At 30.9% G+C, this 24,687-nt stretch overlaps 1 protein-coding gene across 1 annotated transcript; it reads right to left on the bottom strand.

Moving 5' to 3' along the window:
- Window positions 1-313: 313 nt before the first annotated feature.
- On the bottom strand, window positions 314-24,474 carry LOC119835791 (putative fatty acyl-CoA reductase CG5065). The gene is made up of 8 exons (XM_038360786.1): window positions 24,409-24,474; window positions 6,014-6,212; window positions 4,214-4,522; window positions 3,656-3,851; window positions 2,133-2,331; window positions 1,662-1,901; window positions 1,198-1,455; window positions 314-939 (listed from the first exon to the last, which is right to left on the bottom strand). Exons 2-8 carry the CDS (start codon window positions 6,209-6,211, stop codon window positions 780-782), a joined length of 1,560 nt encoding a protein of 519 aa, XP_038216714.1. The 5' UTR covers window position 6,212; window positions 24,409-24,474; the 3' UTR covers window positions 314-779.
- Between the last annotated feature and the right edge of the window lie 213 nt (window positions 24,475-24,687).

The raw sequence follows: 24,687 nt of genomic DNA, 5'->3' as shown, positions 1-24,687 counted from the left end.
TTTAGTTTAATTATGAGATTTTTGAGCTTAAATGGTTAGAAACTATTGTCGTCATAATTTTTGAGGTAGATTGATGCTATATATTCGTAACTAAATGCTATGGAATAACGCTATTATAGTAATTTTTTGTCAACCATCCAAATAGTGTAAAATACGATAAAAATAATAATAGTTAAAAAAAACTAAAAAACACGCTTTTATCATATTTTGCAAATTGAAAAATGGAATAATTTTATCAAATTAGTGTATTGTCATCGGTCCTCAATAAATCTACAAAGTTTGAACGAAATCTGGCCGTTTAAAGTGGGTCAAAATCGCGCCCAAAGAAATCGGTTACAAACAAACAAACATACAAACATACAGGTGAAGCTAATAAAAAGCGTGTAAATATATAAAGGATTTTAAATGTTTCTAAATATGTATATTTGAAAATATTGATTCATATCTAGGTACGTGTAATATGCCTACGTGTAAAATAATATTATTTAGTTACCTACCTAATAATGAAAAATACAATCATAAAATAGACTAAAGGTTTTTAATTGATTTTTTTAAGACGTATAAGTAAATACCAGATACCTACCCATTTGCAAATACAACAATGTGGCCCTCCGGTTTCCTGTATGGCCTTACTATGCCTACATAAGGTTTTCAAATATTAATAGCACCAGGAGTTTCTTATAATAGATACTCTTCTACTGATTCATTGTATAAAATTCACTGTGAGTAAATCTTAAATATATTTTTAGCGAAAATATCATCTGGCAACACACTAAGATTTATTGATTATCTAGAACCGCGGGTCCCAAAAATGGCAGATATTTCACCACAGGCTCTCCATAACTAAGGAAGTCTCTGGCAGGTTCGAACCATCTTGCTACAAATGAGAGTAGCAGTAGCCAAAGCAAAATTTTTACAATCCAGTCGAGTATGTACAGGCTGAAAAATAAATAGAACATTTCAATAAAAAATTTAAAAGTTATGCGTATTAAAATTATTAAAGGTTAAAGTGGTAGCAAAAAATTGCGTAAGAAAATCATTTATCGTCATCTATATTAAGCAGTATTTATGCAGGGAACTGCAGAATTAATTTAAAACTCAATATAAGATACGACGATAGCGATACATTGCTCTACAAAAAATTACTTGCCTTATACAGATCATAGTATCTCTAGAATATGTTACAAGCTTACTTACAAGTTGTGATAATGTCTGTTTATATGTATCTTGTTAGGATCTTCTTTGAGACAGAATATTCGACCGCCCTCAACACAGATTCGCAAATATTTAGTTTTATCCACCTCCGTCAGATCTGTGTTAAACGTTTTATTATCCTCCTCCGTTAGTTTCAATTTAATGTTATCAAAATTAGGACAAGGGAAATTCCAAGGCCTTATTGTGAAGTATTGCAATACTTCAAGACCTTGACTTATGCGTTCTTGCACTCGAAGCATACTGTAAAATTACAAATTGTTTTTAATAGCCGTACTATTGGAAATATGTAATACAATTTATATAAATAACAGCTTTTTTCTTTGTGGAATGTTGGTTTGCTTTATCATTTATAATCTAAACTTATTGCAACTAACTTTATTAGGATTTTGTATGAAACGACATATAAAAAAAACTAAACAAATGACAATGTAGATTTTACAACTTACAATCGTTTTTGGCCGGCAATAAGCAGCAGAAAGTCTATGCAATAAGCTGGGAGCAGGTGATAGAATATTCTTTTGAACTCGTGCAATGCATAGTTGGTTGTGATGTCCCCGTTGGGATACCATAGAGGCCACGCGAGAGGGAATTTGCGGCCGTAATCCTTCGCTATTGTTAGTACCTCGCCCCAGGTTGTAGGCTTCTGGTGTCCGATATTTATGTTGTATATTGGAATCACTTCTGGCCTGTTGGAGTTGGACTTTAATTGAAAAACCAAGGCAATAAGTCCTATTTACTAGATAAAAACAAAAAGAATTATTTTAATTATTTATTTTGTACTCGGATCATGGTAGAGACAAATATCCTGATAATTGAAATTCATTTCGCTTTCCCCTTCTAGCAAATAAACCTCTATGAATATATTATAATACTAATCAACTCGTGAGATAAAAATGTTAATGTCACCCGATACTTACTTTTCTTTCCGATTTGATTCAATCATGGCTAATGCAATGATAGCGTTGATTGCGGTATCCACTGGTATGACCTGTGCGATTAAACTCCCGTCACAAAGCATGCTCCGGATTACACCCTTACCAGCCCCCAGCATCAACCCAACGGGGCCGTTGAGGTTGTCCACCCAACCTGGGAGGGGTTCTGATAGAGCTGGACACACTGGAAATATAGGCAATTAAGAAATATAGCTTCAGCACGCGTAAACATGCATGTTTTTTTTTAACTAAGAAGCTGCTCCCTCTAGTTCCCATATGGCCTTTTCATTGTAGATTTTATTTGTAAAAGTTCATATTAGGATACAAACTTTTAAAAATCCGTTTAGTCGTTTCTATATGTGACGTTATTTTAATGACTTTCTTTCAAAACTTGCGTATAACCCTAATTACACTTAAAAGCCGAGAATGCTCATTGAGGAAAAATAAATCCCATAACGGGTTGTGGTCTCAGTCAAAAATCCACATGGCAAAGTTCTGGCTCTAATAAAACGCTCATGCTGCGTTGTGACAAACGCCGCTGGCCGCTACCTTGCCGCTGGCCGCTGCGTCTGCTCGTGCATTGGTTCACAGTACCCGTAGTATTTTACTACTCTTTGGTCCACAGTCGATATAAGTACTACTACTCCTCGTTAAACTATTTATGCCCTAAACGCTGTATATTAAATGTGCTATGCGATCGTATTTTTGCTTAGAAACTAGAAAACAATAACGTGTCATTTCATAAGAGCCGTAAAATATCGAATTTCGCGACGAAGAATGAAGAATTCATGTCATGGAATTAAACTTAATTATTAAACTGCGTAATCAGCTTAAAGCACTGTCGTTACAGTTCATCAAACATTTATATACCTCTACCTGCATTATATTTCAATAGCAATTTCTACTCTTTGCGCATATTTCGATTCGCTACACTATCTTATTTGCGTAATGATGATATCACTGTTCGTAGAATGGCTTTTCAAATTCAGCCCTGTGTTCTGCTTTCACATTAGCTATTGTAGGACCGATGGATTTAATCGCCCATACTTTAAAATTTAAACGATTCACTTAAATAACAGCTTTCTATCGAATACAGTGTATTTTTACTTTAATCAACTAAGTCGACAATTGTATTAGTTACACGCACGCATGATATAATATTGATAGTGATGGATCACTGGAAAACATATTATAAAGTTCGTTATGTGTTTCAACTTTCAATGGATAATTTAACTTTATTTACTTAACAACATACATTTGGAATGGGCAATTAATTAAAGACCATGAATATTAAACGTCCTCGATATGATAATTTTGTATAGTTTTTTTTTATTAAATCATACAAATTATAACGCGGTGGCTAATTATTCTATTCACAGGTTTGTTGATCAGCGGAAGTTAATGGATATTTAAACCGTTGGGATTTTTTTGCGCTTGTATTAGAACTGCGCTTGTATTAGAACTAAGCACTTTAAAATTTGAAAAATAAGTCGATTTCACATGTTTACCTATACTTGGTCTTGCAATAACCACGGGTAAAGATTCAAATGAATCAGCGACTATGGATTCAGCTAATCTTTTAGAGAAAGTGTAGCAATTTGGATGTGCGCCCAATAAGGACGGAGTTAGGAGCGTTAATTGTTTGTCGTCAAGCCACTCTATCAGCCTCATTATGTCCGCTGGTTGTACTGTTGGTGCATGAATCTGAAATAAAAAGAATCGGATTAAGTTCAATATAAAAAGTTTGAAAATGTGTGAAAATTGAAAAGGGCTGGATATTTGCATAAATACACTAACACATTAATATGCTACAATAAATGATAAGTTTATATAAGTAACACAAAGAGAAAAAGACAAAACTAAGATTTTTCTTTTATTGAAAATCATCGTAGTATTAGGACATGTTAATGAAAATACATATAAAAGCTGTCAACATTATGTATTATTATTTTTTATTTTTGCGCTACGGGAACGTGGATGGCATTTTTTATAAAAGTATTTTCTGTACAAATTTTATGAAATCCCTTTTAAAGATAACAAATTGCGAACCTCCTTTAGATTATTACCTTTTCCTCCAAAACCTGATAGTCAGGGTAACAGAAAGCGGTGGATAGATGCACCACTAATTGCAACTTCTTCAATTTTTTTGCTACATCAAGAGTCCTCTGAGTGCCGCAAGTATTCATATTTACATTGTCCCTTAATGGCGCTTCTAGTCTTAAGGTTGCAGCAAAGTGAAACACTAAACATACTTCTTCAGATAATTTTTCTATATCGTTGTCCGAGAGACCAAAGTTCTCAAAGAGCACGTCACCCTGTAATGCCTTTATTTTCTTCAAACTGGTTGGACGATCGTTTCTTATACGGTCGAAGAGCTGGAAATGAGAAATTTTCAAATTTGTAATTGTATGTAACTTAACATTTTAATTCTAAATTTTAACTTAAATGTTGAACAATGTTTTGTAAAAAACGTGTTTTGTGATTTGATTACGTCGAGATATGTATATTATAACGAAACACAAAAAATATTTTAATTGCCTTTACAGTTTTTGCATGATTATTGGAAAATTTTGAACCTTCAAAAGGTATTAAGCTTAATTTTTTTAACACAGAAGGACATACAATAGAGCCGATTCCCACGTAAATAACGTGGGATTCGGCTAACCGTGTAGTATAAATATGTATTATAAAGTAAATACATAATAAAAAATAAATATGTAAATACACTAATGTTAATAATAATAATAACACACTTTATTTAGCACCAATTTAAAAAAAATAATATATAAAAAGGAAAACAAATGAATAATAAAAACATAAAATAGAGCCAAAAAGGCAGCCTTATCGCTAAGCGATTTCTACCAGGCAACCTATAATGTTATGAGTATTTAGTAATAATTTCGATTGCTGTAGGTAATGTATCCACTTAGAAACGTACAATCTTTTTGTAAATGCTATTTTGGAAGTATTAAGTTATACTGCACTAAATTCGATAGCCTAATACTATGAATAAGGCAAAATTTTGTGAATGGCCGAAGGGACAAATATTTAGGCTTCGGCGTTGAGAAGTTATTAAAAATGGTACACATGATTTTTACATAATGAACTGCACATTAAGCGGTTATTCATATATTTTTTAATTTTTTCTAATAAAAGACCAATTTTAAGATGAACTTAAATTTTTTAGAGACGTATATTGCACTATTCTCGACAATCGACTTGTCGTATTCAATTATTTTTTTGAGCTTATGGTTTCGTATTCTTTGAACATGTTTTGTCATGCTACCTTAATTTAATTACACACTAGCTGTGACCCGCGGTTGAAACCGCGTAAGCGTGCTGCGTAACCGTATCCCGTAGGAATATCGGTATAAAAAGTGCCTATGTGTTATTTCAGTTGTCCAGCTATCTACGAAGCAAAATAGTATTATTATTCACCAATAGATGTCAGGAAAAAAAACACGAATAAAATACGAATATGACATTTTCTAAAAAAAATTTCTAGCTAGATCGATTTATCGCCCCCGAAACCCCCTGTATACTAAATTTCATGAAAATCGTTGGAGCCGATCCCGAGATTCCAATTATATATATATACATATATATATCTTCTTAATATATAAAATTCTCGTGTCACAGTTTTCGTTGCCATACTCCTCCGAAACGGCTTGACCGATTTTGATGAAATTTTTTGTGCTTATCCGGTATCTATGAGAATCGGCCAACATCTATTTTTCATCCCCCTAAATTATAAGAGTAAGGCAGAACAGAGTTTGCCGGGTCAGCTAGTATATATACAAGAATTGCTCGTTTAAAGGTATAAGATTAGCAAAAGCAAATAATGTTTAAATAAATGCATTACTCACGGGTAACCTCTGCATTTCCTCCAACCTCTGATTGATCGACTTGCCTCGCTTAGGTCGCATTAGTATGTAGATGTTGCCGATGGTGGGGACGCTGTAGAGTAATTTCTCGACCAGCACCTTTCCCATGAAACCAGTGCCACCAGTCACCAGGATACTCTTGCCTTTATAAAAGTCCGCTACAGACATTTCAGCCGTCATCCTGGAAAGACGATTTATTTTGAATCATTCCGATTTTCGAGAATAATGTGTGTTCTATTTGCATTAATGTCGCACTTGTTACGTCCAACCAAACATCATCATCAGCCCATATATGTTCCCACTGCTGGGACACAGGCCTCCTATGAGGGTTCAGGCCATAATCCACCACGCTGGCCAAGTGCGGGCTGGCAGAAGTCACATATTGTCGAACTTTCGATTCTCGGACATGCCGGTTTACTCACGAAGTTTTCCTTCACCGTTTTTAGCAGTGGTGATGTAATACATGCGCAGATAAATTGAAAAATCAAAATATTTTTCTGCGCGCTCGCCCGGTCTCGAACCCCGACTTATCGATTTTGAAGTACAAGGTTCTCACCACTGAGCCTCCACTGCTTTTAACCAAACATAACTTTAAGCTAAAAAAAAACTGAATTTAAAGTTAATCGGCACTTTCAGTAACGCTCTTTACGTATAACAAAAAAAAAAAATCGTAAACGTTCAATCAGAAAAATTATCAGAGAATGAATTTTGTTTTAAAACACACAACCATTAACTTATTCAAATAAATTTCTATCCAGCTAATGTACTTTTGAGTCTTTTTATTTATCTATTTAACATCAGTCTCGATAATTTAAAGAATGACGTAAATCGTGAATCATACGCGATACATTATTTCTCTAAAGGTGTTTCAATTTTGAGTAATGATTGATTTATTGATTTCATGTTGATGTTGAATTCATGTTGATTTTTAATTGTTTGTGAGTAAATATATTATTAAACGTACATGTCACAATAAAATGTAAACACCGGTAGGTTGTGTCTAATGGCATCAAAATGGGGATAATAGACCAATAATATAGTATGGAGAAATAAATGTAATAATAACAATATTTTTATTACTTTATCTCTCTACTATTCTGAGTACGATCGCCAGTATTAAATTATTTATTTTCTGGCGTAGTACTCACAATAAGAGAAAGTGAGATAATTTAGTTATTTATATCGCGTAGTAGCGTGCTTTTTGATTTTATTTATTATTATTTTAGGCCCGCGCCTTTACCTACATACAAAAGAGATGTGTGAAACATCTTATCAAACGCGGCAAAAAGTTGTTTTTGTTCTATATATAAATATTTAGAACATAAGTATTATTTATATATACTCAATCCTTTCTCCTAACTGTCTTTATTACCACCGTCTTAATTACCGTCTCGTGAGTAAGGCCTACAAGCATGGGTGCTTGAGCGATAAAACAGTTGTTACATATCCTGTCACTATGCGCAAGAGGGAATGTAAAAATTACATGCAGATGCCTCAAGCGAAACTGGTAGCCTATATAACGAAAGTAACTAACACCTTGGAGTTGTATGTCATCAATGGTGAGCGTTTCGTGTGGTAAGCTGAGACAGACTTGCAGAATGCTTTAGTATGTGGGCACCTGTAGGGCATGCACCAAATTGAGTGACCAAGACATCAGTTGCCGTAATAAATACATAATCGACCACAAATACAACTTCTTTTGAATAATTGATTATAACTACATCAAAAAGTGTTACATATTTTATTTTATATTTGTACGGATAGGAGCTTGACATTCATTGCGCGCGTCTTCCAAACCGCACTTCATGGTTTTTTGTTGTGATTGGTATGGGGAAAAAAATATTTAGTTAGAGCTTTATTAATCACCTATTGTTTTACTTAACAATACCACTTATTAAACAAAATACAAGTCAAGGATAATGAATTATAATGATGAAGCATTTAGAGAGATTCCTTATTATATTATTAACGATACATGGTGTTGCGATTATAAAATATGGTTAGCACACATTTAGTCCCAATGCGCCTATGCGGGTTTTCAGGCCATAATCATGATCCCGCTGGCCACGCCGGCCAAGAGTGTCAGCAGATGTCTCATATTCCTAACCACTGAGCTATGAGCTACTACTTATCTGATGATAATGTTTGATTAAAAAATCCACGAACGTTGAATTTATATCGAATCTTAACATTCTAAGAAAAAGTGATTGAAACGAAAAATCTTGGAACTATTCTCCATTCGATTATTTATTTATCCCTACATTTTTTCTCGCAAATTTATTCGGGAAAGGATTTCTTCAAAGAACGACATAACGACGCTATTTTTGCAACATGGCAGTGCGAGCGGAAGAATTATATGTATGTGTGTGTTAGTGACGATTAAAAAATAAAAGAAAAATTTAACATCTATAAAACATATCTTTTCAAAACTCTTGGATAAGCTTAATAAGTAAACCAAGTAAATCCATTTATTTGAACTAGTTGACTGCCCTAGCAACTGTAATAAAATAGTTGAAAAGTTTGGAGTTTCAGCTTTAGTAAAAGTGACGGCCGTAGCTCGGAATTAATCCTAGGTATTTGTAGCACAATGCCCAAAGATTAATTATGAGTAGAATAATGCTGAAATAGTATTTTATGCAAGGTATATTTCATCTGCACAATAAGTAATACATACTTATCTATATTTTTACTAGCTGCTCATCCAGCTCCGCATTTCCTAGTATATTTTTTAATAATATTTAAAATCAGAACTCATTCATAAATATAAGTTACTGATTAATTATCCTATAGATGACCACATACCACAATGTGAATAAACCGTCGTCTAAAGTATTTTTTTGGGTTCTAAATTTTGTTTCGTTTTATTTTTATTACTGATTGTAAAATGCGTAGCTTTAATGATGTTAAAACAATATTTTTTTTTTACTACGGGACGAACGTATTACTACGGAATAGTTATTCCCAGGATGTTACCTTTACCTTTAGTTTTTTTCATTGTTTTTTTTGTTTTTTGATGTTTTTTTCATGTTATTTATTTACGCTTGACAATAGATACGTTATGATCAGCATTAAATTGTGTCTCACATTATTTGTAAGGTCGCATGTAATTAAAAATAATGGTTCACTTAATATAAATTTAATTTACTTTAATAGTACTTCTGAGATAAAATCATGAATAAGCTATTGTTTTAATAACATTTAAAATTAGATATATTTATAATGTTTAATCGTTATTCGAATAATTGTTGGTAATTTTTTATAATTATTGTGTAAATGGTCTAACCTGTGACATTATTTTGTATTGGTGGTACATAATAATTCTCTATAGACATACAATAATGTATGTAGTACGGATTATAAATATAATTTAAACTCAGCCGTAATCACATTACATAATGTGCACCTACTAGATTTTGTTTAGAAATTAACCTCATTAGGATGTGCATATTTAAAGATTCTTTTCTATAATATAATATGAAGAAGTTACCCACGAAATTAGTATAACCACAGATAATATATTATATGCATTAGTAGCGTAGCCATATTCTCTTTGGAATAACAACTGTGCGGCACGGTTTCGCGTTATAATATTAGTAGGATGTTTTCTATATACATGCACCTAATTATGGTGAGCAATATGAGGCTTCTGTGTGAAGCAATTTGTTACATTATTTCCTACTTATCATAATATATTTAATCAACATTTAACTTACATATACTACGTTATAATAATACCTATGACTACTAACTAGTTCCTTATAAATCACATTACAGCATCCCGTCAAAATAAAATTAATGTTGCTTGATTAAGAAAATTAAAGAAGTTAGAGGTCAGATAGGAAATTAAAATGAATACCTAGTATGTCTTTAAAAAGGAATCAATTGAATTTCGGTGGCTCGACTATAAGTTATTCAAGTACTAAGATATCTAGTAAGTACTAGTATAATAGAAATGTGAATATTTTTGGGTTATTTGAAGAAAAATCTTGACACTGATTGTTGACTAACTCTCAGGTATGTAGTATACTACCTGCTCAGATCGTGTTAGCAAACACTTGTATTTTCATGTTTTAAGAAAAAAAAATACTTTTCTGATGGATGAATATTTGTTTTTATATTATTATGTGCTAAAAATTAGGAATTAACCTCTCAAATTGCTGAGGCCTCTAAGCAAAACCGATGATTGCCTATTCTATTATGAGAATGTTAATTACGAAAATATTTACTAGATTTAGGGTAATGCCCTGCACAGACTTAAATTTATTTTAAGCTTTTTATGTATGATACATGATGCTATAATAGCATCCGTTTAGGTAGAATAATAAAAACCTGAGCGTTGTTTTAAGCAAAAATTATATAAAAACTAAACCGTCATTAAATTGCCACAATGAAAGCAAATTAAAAGAGGAAGGCAACAACTTCAAATAAAAAACAAATCATCACAATCGCTTCACCCAGTAAAGTTGTAAAGTGAAAAGCACAAAAAACAAAATGTAGTTCAAATTGGAACCCACTCTTTTTATGAAGTCGTTTAAACATTACAAAACAGCTTGGTGGTTACCAAATCTTAACCTGAATACTGACCAGCATATATTACAACAGTAAACACGAATTTTGCGTTTGAGAATTGAAGTGATGATTTTGACAAATTCTGTCTAAATAAACACAGAAAAAAATATCATATTAGTAGAATTTGCTTTTGTAGCAACCAGATTACTAGGCACAGAAATAACATTTTAAAATAGCACTTTCTCGTATTCAACTCAAAATGTATTCACCAATCATGTTTTCGTTATATTGAACTATTGTTATTCATAATTTAAAATTTACTAAAACGAAATTTATTTGCCATAAAAGGATCCTCTGGTTACTTTTAGGTACTTGTAGATATTGAGAAAACATTTATACAACTAAAATTTAAATATCAGCAATTTTATAATAAACTCAACAAAAAACAAATTATACACTTTAGCTATAGCACTGATAAGATAATACCATAGAATATACGAGTTATAGTATCCAAAAATCCGTATAAAATAATTTATTAAATGAAATATAAAAATACGCAACGTATACGGTAAATTTTAAAAAGTCGACGCTTGATGCATTGTTGTTATAAAAAAACTGGTTCAAATCTCTTATTAGCCGAGTGTGAAGGCTGTTGTTGGGCAATGACCTGATAACGATTTGACTTAGGAATTTTGTTATGGAAGATATTTACATTTCGGTAGTACGAAAGGGAGTTCAAATTTGAACAAACAGTATCGAAATTAAAAAGAATCGGATATAATTAATGTAAAGACTACCAGGTGAAAGTATATACGTAGTCTTCTAAGATTAAATTACTTATTAAAAAAATATTCCAATTGCTCATAGGGTCATCGCTCCACATAAAGAATCCATTAAGTTTTAGAATGTATATTGATATATTATAGTATTAATACATATAACATATTACCGAGTTAACTAATTTAAAAAAAACAGGTCACTGATACTGCGACTTAATAAAATATTAAATCAGCATTCCGTATATCCTTAACAATTCTCTCTGAATGTAATATAAATATGTATATATGGATATTGTGCTATTTTCGCATTGCAATAGCTTTAAGTAGGTATCTATTAGTTTTTCAGTGATGAAAATTATAAGTTTAATCAAGGCTTACATTATCCTATTTCTAAACATAATTTATCCGTCAACACGATGCGAGTGTTCGTTTCAAAATATTAATTTGTGTAATACCATGTTGCAGCTATTGTTTACATAAATTAAAAGACCAATGCAATTACGTATGCAATCGTTTATGTCAACAAAAAAACACGCACGCTAAAGTAGGTGATACGTATAGTTCTCACGAGAAATTATTTGCAGTTTATAACCAAAGAACTAGATTGATTACGGAAAATATCCCATAATGTTGACTCTGTAATATTATCATGTACATAAGCATCCCACAGGGATGTCGTTCCCATGTGCTGAATTTTTTATATATCGCTCCAAAAGTAGGAATTCTATACACATATATTATGTACACAATGTCTCATGCTGATTTAAAATAAAATAATTAAGGTACTTTGAGTTAAATGAACTGTGACTGACGTCCCTGACGTTCAATCAAACTGTAATTTAATGAACAAGGTATCATAATATTTCAGCGATACTTGTGAAGAACCAGTGACCCAAACAATCATTTAAATAATGTAATATCCAACTCAGTATTATAGGATAGTTTCGTTTTATTTTATTCTTAATACACGATAAAGTTTATATTTAACGAGATTCAACCCTAGTGCCATGCAACTTTGTAAGCAACAGTTACAAGTTACAGTCAATCTAAAACCGTCGATTTCCATGTTATCAACGTAAATTACATCGGAAAGTGAACCAAATGAAATTATGGGTCATTATTGTAACCATTACGAATCTACCCTGGCGCTATTGAATAAAATTAAGCGTGAATTTTTTCTTCTCATTCTTTGTATGATGAAAGCTGTTTTATGAAAAATAAATATAATTTAATTCATAGGCATGGCCTTAGTATTATATTATCTGTGTTATAGGTAAAAGCAAAAAACGGTAATAGGCAAACTTTAAATTTATAAAAATCGACTATAATATATATCCAAATGCTATTTTTTAAACAAAAAACTTTACTGTCAAATGTTTATTTAAACCACAAATTAGAGACCAGATTTAGAATTATATGAAGTTATCATATATTATGTTTGTTTACATTGTGACATTATGGTGAAAATAGAGTTCAAAAGGTCTACAATATCTTCCTGCCAACGAGGCTTGTCTCGTTTAGAGCCAGTTCATATACCATACCAGGTTGTATTTGCTTATATATTGTAAAACTGGCTCATTGACTTGTTCTAAGAATTTACGTATAGTTTCTTCAATTTCTCTATAGAACAGTGTATCTAGCTTTTGCAATTCTTCCGTAGCAGCTGGTAATAAAATTAATTCGTTTAGACACGGTATAAATAGACACGAATTTTTATGTTTTATTGTCACGTTATTTTAACGATGTTCTAGAGATGTAGTAACTAGTGAACTAGTGAAGTGAGGGTCGATGACCACTTTTTGGGCATTTCCCTTTCTTTACCATAACGATTCTCCGTTAAGTAAAGTATATAAAATGAGGATTACATATGTTCTTGTTGTAATGATTCCATTTTGCGGTTTTATTTTTAATAGGGACGCGCCGGGTCAACTAGTCGAAAGGGCGAATGTGTATCAAGGACAGGCAGAAAAAATAACAAAAAATGCCAATGGAAATGACGCCTAAAATAAGTATTTACATGCAAGGCGAAATTAAAAAAAAATTGTAAATTTTTGAGTCTGAAAATTAGATACGCTTACGTGTAATTAATATAGTTTTACTTCAATTAATTCGATTCTCGTACCACAAGACTCGTTCTCTCGATCAATCCAAATTAATCACAGCTGGATCACTCTTTGGACCTTGGTATACTTCGCAATAACATTCTGTCACATTACGGTGGCATTTCTTACTTTGTAAATGGCGTACCACTTCTAAATGCGTGGTGTACACGAAGATTATTGCATATATATGTAGTAGTACCTACATTTGCTTGTTTTAACATCTCGCTGCGAATTGCCTCTGGGGTAGGCTTAGTGTATTATATCACAGATAAAATAATATTATACATTATATCTAGTAAGGCATTGACTTTAAAGCATATTAAAAATTTTTTCGTATATCGTTTTATTATATTGTAAAGAGTAAAGAAGTGAAGTGAAGATATGGTAGACGATTCGAAAAAAAAAATCATAAAAAACGCCGCACTGGATATTTGGTAAGCTTTAGTATTCATCAGTAATTAAATGTTTGCTATTACGTTCGTAGACGGCATTCCAGATACGTAGCTGCATTGCAAATAGCCTTATTTCTTTAGATCAGTCTGTCGGTAATACGATATAACCATTTTACAAGAAAAACCAACAAAAATATAAATACATACGATTATAACGTTGGTATTTTTTGGCCCTAAAAAAAGTTCTTGTAATGCCTACTTCTGTTATAATTTATCTATACTAATGTTAGAAAGCTGAAGAGTTTGTTTGTTTGTCTGTTTGTTTGAACGCACTAATCTTAGGAACTACTGGTCTGATTTGAAAAATTCTTTCAGTGTTAGATAGCCATAGGGTAGATTTATTGAGGAGGCTATAGGCTATATATTATGTAACACGGGCGAAGCCGGGGCGTTTTATACCAGGTCTCAGATCTGTTAGGTCAGAGTGTTGGCGTCGAATATATTATGTTAAAAGAAATAACTTACTCATCATTTGTATAAGGTATGTGTGTTTAAAAATGTATTATGTACTAATTAGATTTGGTGGGTAAATACCCATTACTCTCATAATTTTAAATAAAATAAAGAAATTGTATTTTCACATGTTTAATTTATTATAAATTTAGTATGTTTAATACACTTGCCATAAATGATCGAAGGTAACATCATGTAAAAATCTAATTAGTACATAATACATTTTTAAACACACATACCTTCTTGATTAAAAATAAAAATATCAGAAATATTTCAACACTAGGTACTTACGCATGACCATTGACCAGTAAGTACCACGACACTTGCCCAACACTGCTCAAACTTAAATAAATATTCTAATATTAATTATTCTGTTTAGAAATAGGGCGTTGGTCTATGGATAGCCTTGTGTGAAGGATTTTTATAACAAATATTAACCGTTTTAAGTGCATTTATGCGTAATATAGATATGATTTTCATTTACATTAAGTGCAAATAGTTGTGACTACGGTACGAATATATTGTATTTAACTTACTGTTTTAAAACATTACGTTATTATTATTATTACATAAGTAGTGGTGGCTCAGTGGTGAGAGCCTCAGACTTTTCAATATCGATAAGTCGGGCTTCGAGACCTGGCGAGCGTGAAGGTATAATTGATTTTTCAATTTATCTGTGAAAAAACATCGTGAGGAAACCGGCATGTCCGAGAATCAAAAATTCGACGACATATGACATCTGCCAACTCGCACTTGGCCAGCGTGGTGGATTATGGGCTGATCCCTTATAGGAGGCCTGTGTCCCAGCAGTGGGAACATATAACGGCTGCGGATGATGATGTTTATGATGATGAATATAGATTGAGAGGAATATTATTAGGGTTCGTAGTAAATTCAAAAATTCTTTAGTTCTGCCAACCCGCACTTGCTCAGCTGTGGGATCATATATGGGCGAATGACTTTATTCAACTAGTTGCCATACAAATAAATGAGGATTTAATATTAATACAAATGTGAGTATTATTATTACTTACGCCAATAATGCTTAATTAAAATTCACAAAAAGAAACTAATAATGTAAAGATTAAAATGGAGATCGACAAGTGCTGGCTGAATTTTAAATCATTCTCCGTATTTTTTTATTTTCATCTGTGGCTAGTGGGAAATACGATTTGAATAGATATTTTTGAATGTTTACGGCACTGCTAGTGTCATCAATACCAAAAACTTCTCACTGTGAACCACAGATAATATAACACTAAGTTGTGTTTGATATGGTGCTTTGCCATGATGACATCATGTATATCGATATATTAATTGTTTTTCGAAACTTTGCAAATAGTGTTTTTGCTATTAATTGTTTATTCAAAAAAAAAAAATAGATGTTTTGGTACTAATTATTCATATTTAATTGTTTTGCATGTATTGTAGTGTTTTTTGTTTCCTATTCATCGTCACCATAAGTCCGTATTAGGTACCACAGCATGGAGACAGGCCTACTATGAATGAGCGTTCGGGCCATATTTCACCACGCTGGCCAAGTGCGGGTTTGCAGATGTCACATATTCCTTACGAGGTTTTTCTTCACCGGTTAGTGCAGTGGTGATTTATTTCTTATACTCTGGTCTCGAGCCTTTGATATTTCGCGTCAAGTCCGAGATTCTAACGACTAACCTCCAGAGCTCATTATTAAATGATTTTAATGTAAATGTTTCGTATATTTAAAATGTTGGTATTCAACATATCATCGATCTTCAAATGATCAATTATGTATGTAGACATGTATGCATATAGACATACTACCTTCTATCCGTCTTCACCCGGGTAGTTGAGATAACAAACCAAGAATCATAAACATACGCAAATTTGTTTTTGAGTTATAAGTGGTGTAAATAGGAGACTATTTAATGTACTAATAAATAACATACGTATGTAAATAATGTGTGTGTAATTAATGTAATAAATAAAAATGTATAAAACAAAAACAGTTTAATCTCAGAAACAGCTGTCAAATTCTCATGATGTATTGTGCGAATGTTTTCGAGGCCAATTAATCGATCTTACTAGAATTAATTTGTGAAATAATACAAAAAATACTAAGCTAAGACTCGCTTATACAATCATACAGAAACAAAATAAAAGCTCTACATATGTATAATGGTCCTTTATTTTATGAGGAAGTATCCGTACAACTACTGATCAATTTTCTCTTTGGCTTTTTTCCAATATAAACCCTAGAAATTTTGTGAAACGTTCACATCACATAACTTCGATGCCGAACCAAGGACCATCCAAAAGCTGTACACGTGATTTGGGTGATTATTTTTATTTCATCCGGAACCTCATCATAATTAAAAGCCCTTTTTTGTCCGATACTATACGGAGATCTCTCTTAAATTCATTTCATTTTTTATTTATTAACATTCTTATGAAGATTAGTTGAAAGAATATTATGAAAATTTTCAATACTTATATGTAAAATACTACATATCACCGTACAAAAGGGTGGAAAATAATTCTCATTTTAAGTTTGAATTCGTGTTTGTTTAACACAAATAATTAAATATCTTGCCAGCAATAAACATCAGTTCCAACAATTATCTTACCGACACTCATGTAACCTCAAACATCCTCAATACAAAAGGCAACATCCCATCCAAGAACACGCTTATCAACGTAGAGTCTCTTAGTTTCCTTAGATGGAACAAGTCCAAGAAAAAAACCGACACGTAGAATAAAATGTTTTTCTTTGACATACATATATAACAATTCTACAAGCTAATCAGTACAGCCACAGATATAGAAATATGGAAAGCTTAATGGAGTAAGTTCTAAAGAGTAAGATATTAGAAATGTGAATTCTGCATGTCTGATTTCGAATTTTTTATATAATTGACTAAGATACCGATAAAAACATATAATAATAATAACAAAAAAGTTACATGTTATTTGTATAAAATTACTATAATTATACTTACGATTAAATGAGTTGTACGTAAGAATTATCAACAAATATAAATTAATCATGAAATACATTTATTTATCATAAAAATTATCATATTTTTAAACTATGCTTGCTATTATCCTTCTATCACAACCATCCCTGCAATATGATTACGTTAAATCAATGGAAAACTATTGCAGTATAATAATGGAATTGATATCATTAAACTATTTTACAGTATTGCGTTGCTCATTGCTGGGGTTGAATTACGAAGTTGTTCTAATTAATATCCTAGAATTAGCTTTGCTTATACATGTAATCCTACATAATAACTACGTTTGTAAACATAGCCCGGGTCGTGCATTACTACTCTCGTCTGGACTAGTATAATAAAGAGGACCGTGCTTGTTGTGTTTTGTGTTTTTGTATGTATGTTTGTAAGGTTTGTACAGTTCGGAACCGATTTTAAAACTTCCCTCATCGTTCGGAACGGGCTAGGCGAAAAGCTCGTAAATTATGTTATACGTAACTTTTTGTTAACAATATTAAAGTTATAGTTATAAAGTAATGAAGTTGGTACTGTAGTAATTATAAATTTGATACAAATAATAAGAATATCTTTTAATATAAACAATTACATACATATAAATTGCTAGCTTTTCACCCGTGGTTTCCCCCGGCCTATCACAGAAAATAGTGGGTATTTTCTGTGATAGAATGAGATATTTCACGAGTGGAAAAAGGAGTCTATTTCACTCTCCAGCCTCCTAACTATCTCTACACACAAAAATCATTTTAAAAAATCGCTCCATTGCAATGTGAAAGACAAACAAAGAAACACACTTTCGCATTTATAATATTGATAAAGTTAAATGTATGTAATGGGTTGAAGATTGAAGTAGGTTAAAACAAATTAATTCAGCTATATAATTGTTTTGAATATGATACGTACAACTTATTTCTTATTCGTTAAATTGCAGCGAGGGGTTATTGCGTGGTAATAAATAAAAGGACCAGGAAGGTTAAAGGATACCTGATCTTTACATAATATGACCTCTGAGCATTCACGATTTCTTCATAGACCCTAGATTCTGGCTGAATTTCTTAGTAAAAAAATAAAATACATAAAATAAATTCCTATAAAAATACTTCAGTAGACACTAAACTATATATGTAAAAACAAAAAAATGTATCAAAAGACCACAAAAAGCAATCTTATCGCTAACGCCGCAAACATCTATAAGTTTTATATTATTAAAATTTAAGTTACCTATTCTCCCGGTGTGGAATCACTATTAAGTGTTAAGGCCTAATTATCTGCAATTATCTGTCATTTTTTGTGCATGATAGTAACAATGTATTTTTTTGAATATTGCTATATTATAGAGTTATAAACAATAAATAAAATGAAAACTATGTAATGCGTGCGATTTGGATTTTTATAAAATCGTCGAAATAAAGCTAAAAAGGCAAAAAAATTATAATATCAATAAATAATCTCAGTTGCTCTTATATGGAGCATGCGTAAGAAAATTACTTTTCCCAGCGATCCATACTAAGATTAACTAATGAAATTACTGTATCGTCACCAAGACTTGATAAGTGTACAAAGTTTGAATTAAGCTGTCGGTTTCAATTGGGACAAAATTGAGTTTGGGAGAAAATTAATAAAAATGTGCGTTATAAATATGTTGCTCATGACCAAACCGTTAGATAACGATTGATTCCAATGAAAACACTGCCCAAATCACATCAAAGAAATGAATTGGAGGCGAATCATACTGGGCCGTTTATAATTCAACAAAAAAAACATCGGTCAAATGCGAGTCGGACACGCGCCACTATATATTTAATCATTCTTTTATATTGTATTCTACACACTTACTTTCGTTATAATTTTATACTTATACGCTATATTGTATGCAAACCAGATAATCAAATTATGAATGTTAGTTATGCTGGTGATGTACTGTTATTTGAGCATTTAGAAGATAAAAACATTGTCTCTTTAAATTCAATGAAAAGACCGATAAAAGATGTGAATGAATTAAAGAGATGTGCAATATACGATGCCTACGTCGTGTTGATGATTTATAACATTGAGAAATTTTGAAAGAATAGAAAAAAAATTTGATCACGAGGCGGGATTCGATCCCGCGTTTCTTGCCTAACCATGCAACCATGTGATAATTTTTTTCTATTCTTTCAAAATTTTTCGTTTATAAGGCATTTCAATGCTATAAAACTAATAATTACAATTATAACATTTCCAAATAACTGTTAAAACAGAAAGAAAAAGTTTCATTAAACTTTAGTAGATTTCGTTAAGATATCTCATCTAAAGTTATCGAAATGAATTTTTGTACCTTGGTCTCTGATGTCTCCTGTACCACTAACCACTGTTTGTTTTTTAAGAATATTTGCGACAAATAATAGAACAATGCAACATACAGTAAAAAGGTCTTATAGTTTTTGTACTCTTTATCTAACGGAACTTGTATTTCGTCGTACGTTATATTTTTTAGCTTGCTTGTATCCCTGATTCCTGGTTTCTCCATTGGTTGATTAGATTTGTTTTACACTTCGAATACGATGAGATAGAGTACAGAGCACCAATGTTAATGGCGGCTCTGAATTACGTTTTCCTGTGATAATCTTAATCGAAGAAAATTATGAATGAAAATAAATAATATAAAAGACAAATGTATGCAAATGTGAACACATATTGTAAGACTGAGAGGAAAATTATTTTGAACTTTGCCCTTTATTGTCATAACGATACAACCTGCTACCACAATTAACTCTTGAGTTACCTCGCTCAAATAAACTCTTCAGCTTTATATTATTAGTATAGCAGCTAAGCTGATCTTTCCTTTTCCAATGGGGTGAGTAAATTGTTCAAAAACAGTCATTACATCACCATCATCGAACACACAATTAATAATATCATCAAGTTACGTTAATTTTCAATTTGTCGTTCGTTTTGAGTCAATGATATTAACCACAAACTATTTATTGCGACGTAAATACATTTTGTTTTACATATGAGCAGCCTTGTGCAGGTATTCCAAACCAAAAGGTCATTATTACATAATGTATGTAATAAATAAAACAATAATTAGATTTAAAGATTTACATTAATATTTTTATAATTATGTATATAACAATAAAATCAACGCTTTAGTTCTGTAGCAGGATAAGTTATATTAAGATGAGTATTACCATAGTTTAGTACATATCCATTGATTTTACGATATTGATTTATTTAGAAGGTTTAATTTGAGCCGGGATTTATTAAGATTACTTAGATCTATGAAAATATGAAATAATCGCTAAATGTACTGTAAGATAATAATTTACGATGTCTGTATTTGGTTTCTATTTATGAAAGGAAACAATTTTTGGAAACAACGATTATTCGAGACACTGGTTTGTGAAGTAGGTTTATAAAAAACGATATTTAAAATGTACATTTATGTCAATTCATGATTCCTTAAACAATTAAATAAATTGTAAAACCTAACACAAACAAACTAGACTAAAATATCTGTTCTATTCTGAGACCAAAAAAGATGAATTGGTTCTAGGTATTGTGTTTTTATTAGTTTTATTTATTTATCTCTTTAATAATATTGTACACAGATAGAACCTAATAATTAATTTGAATAAAATAAGAGTTCCATTTAGGTATTGGGCCGCCTTATCATTTACAAGTGATTTCTTCCAGGCATTCTGAGCAAGAGGTAAGAAGCATATATGGTTTTTATAAGCATATATCATAGCAAATGTATTTGCTCAAACTAATACACGAATACTAGATAGGGATTATAATTATAAGTACTGCGATATAAGTAATTGACTTAATTCGTTATTATTACCACAAATAAAATAATACTAAACCAGTAAAACACATTCTTATTAAATACAAGAATAACTCATGATCAAGAACACAAATTCGCTTTATTTTGCAACAAGATTCGCATTGCTGTTTTATTTGAAATGTTCACAATAAAAACATATAAAATGATTTAGATTTAATATTATAAGGCGAAATTCTTATATATATACTTTTAAATAATACTTTTCAATTTTAATATTTTCTAATAATTAATTCAAGATACTTAATTGCACTTAAGTCTTATGATTATATAAAACAAAGTCTATTTTCCAAAACACCGTGTTATGTAACCCACGCCACCTACTTATATAACATCAAATTTTATAAAAACTATGTAAATACCATGATTACGTATGTAAAACTTGAACTTGAATAAAAATAAAATAAATCAAAAAGAATATTTTTGTTTATAGCAAGTAGATACAAAAATAACTTTTGTAATACCTACTTTCCAGAATATTCAACAATCTCAATGCAAATTTACATATGTATATCCTTGATATTGACTCTTATGTGTCAATTGGCATCAAGACAACACGCATATGTCGCCGTAATATTGTGAAAATCGTCGGAATGTAATCATCTCACGACGTTGCAATTGGTCTAAAAATTAAACGCATTATATCCTTCAAATATAGGAACATTAAAATATTAAAAAGGTAAATAGAACATATATGTACACGAAATTAATGTTATAAATATAATAGTTTGTTTGAAACAAAACGTGAAATTGCTTTTCTTGGAAATATAAAAAAAAAACAAACGACATTTTTTGTTTTATTCATGCCGTGTGCTATGAGTATCGTAATTAAACAACAACCAAAGCTGTTAATATATTGTATAGATATACACATCTAGGAATATAATATTTCAAATATCCTATCTTACTAATATTATAAATGCGAAAGTTTGTAAAGATGTATGTGTGTGTGTGTTTGTTGCTCTTTCACGCAAAAACTACTGAACCGATTGCAATGAAATTTGGTACGTAGACAGCTGGACAACTGGAATAACATATAGGCAACTTTTTACCCCGATATTCTTACGGGATACGGACTTACGCGGGTGAAACCGCGGGGCGCAGCTAGTTTATTATATTTCGAAAAATGAAGTCATGGACTATGTCAATTGATTTCATAAAAGAAAAGCAGTCATCATTAAATGCGTTTCTATTTCATTGAAACAAAAAGTGATTTTAGAATTTGTACTTTATGTTGTTGCTTCTAATTGGCTGTATTTTAAAAAATGTATATACGTAGTGATTTTTTGTAATAACAAACAATATACACACTTACTCCATTTACAATAGAAAACAAGTGGATCTAATGAATTAATATTAAGTAGCTAAAGCTCAAACAAGTAATTATTGTTTTGAGATTACGAACATCTCATAAATAAGATATTAATACTGTAAAATATTTTGAAGTATGTAAATATTCAAAACATTGCGTTTAATATATCTATTATCATGTTATTATATGGATTCTCTCTCGTTCTCGCATACTTTTTAATAAATGTTACAAAGGTTTAGTTATATCACGAAATCAAAACATTGACCTACATAAGACGCGTGCTAGGCCTAACAACAAATCTAGTTGGATTAAAAATGTTTCTTGGTACATAAATACATGGTATTGTTATACTTATACTAGCGGTCCGCCCTGTCTTCGCCCGTGGTACGAGTATAGCCTATAGCCTTCCTCAATAAACGGGCTATTGAACACTGAACGAATTTTTAAAATCGGACCAGTAGTTCCTGAGATTAGTGCATTCAAACAAACAAACTCTTCTGCTTTATAATATTAGTATATTAGTATATATGATTTTGGTATTATTATCAAAAACCGAGTCTAGTAACGTTTATTGGCTATAAAATGTTGAAATTTGGTATGCGTATAAGTGAAACGAGCGATTAGGTAAATATTTTTCTCAAAACTATTCCATAACGCGGGTCGGGATACTATAAACGACCATCAAACTGTGGAACGAAAAATTATACTTTTCCGGTGCACGTATATCGGTAAATTTCCAGTGCGATGCAATGAAACGTTTGTTAAATGCACTTGTTATCAGAATATGCAAGAGCTTTATTATTGGGCTTAGATAGAATATTACATTATTTGAATGTACAAATGGTATAGGTTACGCAGTATTTACACTTCATAAATTAAATAATAAATAAATTAATAATAAATAAATAATAATAAATAAAAAAATTAAATAAATAAATAAATAAGTTTATTTATTTTAGTTGGTAATATTGTAACTGATCGTCCAGTCGAATGGCAAATGACAAGAATCTGTTGTATTTTTATAAGAATGTATTATATTTTTTTCATTTTTAAAGCTTGATCTAAAATTTTTTTTTCTCCCCGTGAATATTACAAATCTCATGTAAAATCAATAACATAACAATCATATATTTAACATTATATAACATAATAATCTATTACATTAATATTATATAATTTATAATTTGTTCAATAAATGATTTTTATTTATTTATTTTTTTATTAAAACTAAAACAAAAAATATTTATAGAATGTCAGAAAACGCATCATAAACTATAAATACAAAGAAATATATTATTTCCTCAAATGTTTAAGCGATCGCGTTTAAATCTTTTCTTATAAAATAATTATTACATTAATATTTTAGTGCCTGGATGACCGAGCTTTGCTCGGTATTTTTTGTTTTTGTTTTTTTATAAATTGTGTTTTTTGGAAATTATATTTAAGTACGAATTACATACTAATAAAATGATGAAATATGAATAATATTTTTCGATCTTACCGACAGAATAATAAAAAAATATGAACGACTTCGTAAAACACGAATAAAACACGAATATGACATTTTCTAAAAAAGATTCCTAGCTAGATCGATTTATCGCCCCCGAAATCCTCTATATACTAAATTTCATGAAAATCATTGGAGCCGATTCCGAGATTCCAAATATATATATATATATATATATATATATATATATATATATATATATATATATATATATATATATATATATACAAGAATTGCTCGTTTAAAGATATAAGATATAAATAAACCTTGATACATAAAAATAAACACATGTTAAACCACCTCAATGTGTGTTTGCTTGTCTCATTTAAAAAATGGAATATAGCATAACTTTCTAATATAATTCACTACAAACGAAACATTGAAATTAAAATTTCCAATAAAAAAATATATAAATAAATAGTTGTAGTTACGTATACTCACTTTGAGCGTAAGTCGTGAAGTTTCGCCGCAATGCTGCGATAGACTGGCTCATGGCGGGCTCGTCTGGTTGAGTCTACATAAAATATTTGTGATCTAGTAGTAAAGTGGTCTCCTCCACTGATAATTATCATAAAATAATTAACTTTTATTCTGCTGTGATGACTTTCCGGAAAATTTATATGTTCGTATACTTTATAGTGCTTTATTTAACTGTTTTAAAACAGTGTTCATTCTTTACCTCTTGACCTTTATAAATCATGCCAATCATAATTATGTATA

Source organism: Zerene cesonia, chromosome Z (assembly GCF_012273895.1).
Source record: "Zerene cesonia ecotype Mississippi chromosome Z, Zerene_cesonia_1.1, whole genome shotgun sequence".
NCBI lineage: Eukaryota > Metazoa > Arthropoda > Insecta > Lepidoptera > Pieridae > Zerene > Zerene cesonia.
The sequence above is the reverse complement of the archived record's forward strand: the minus strand, read 5'-3'. Positions and strand labels throughout refer to the sequence as shown.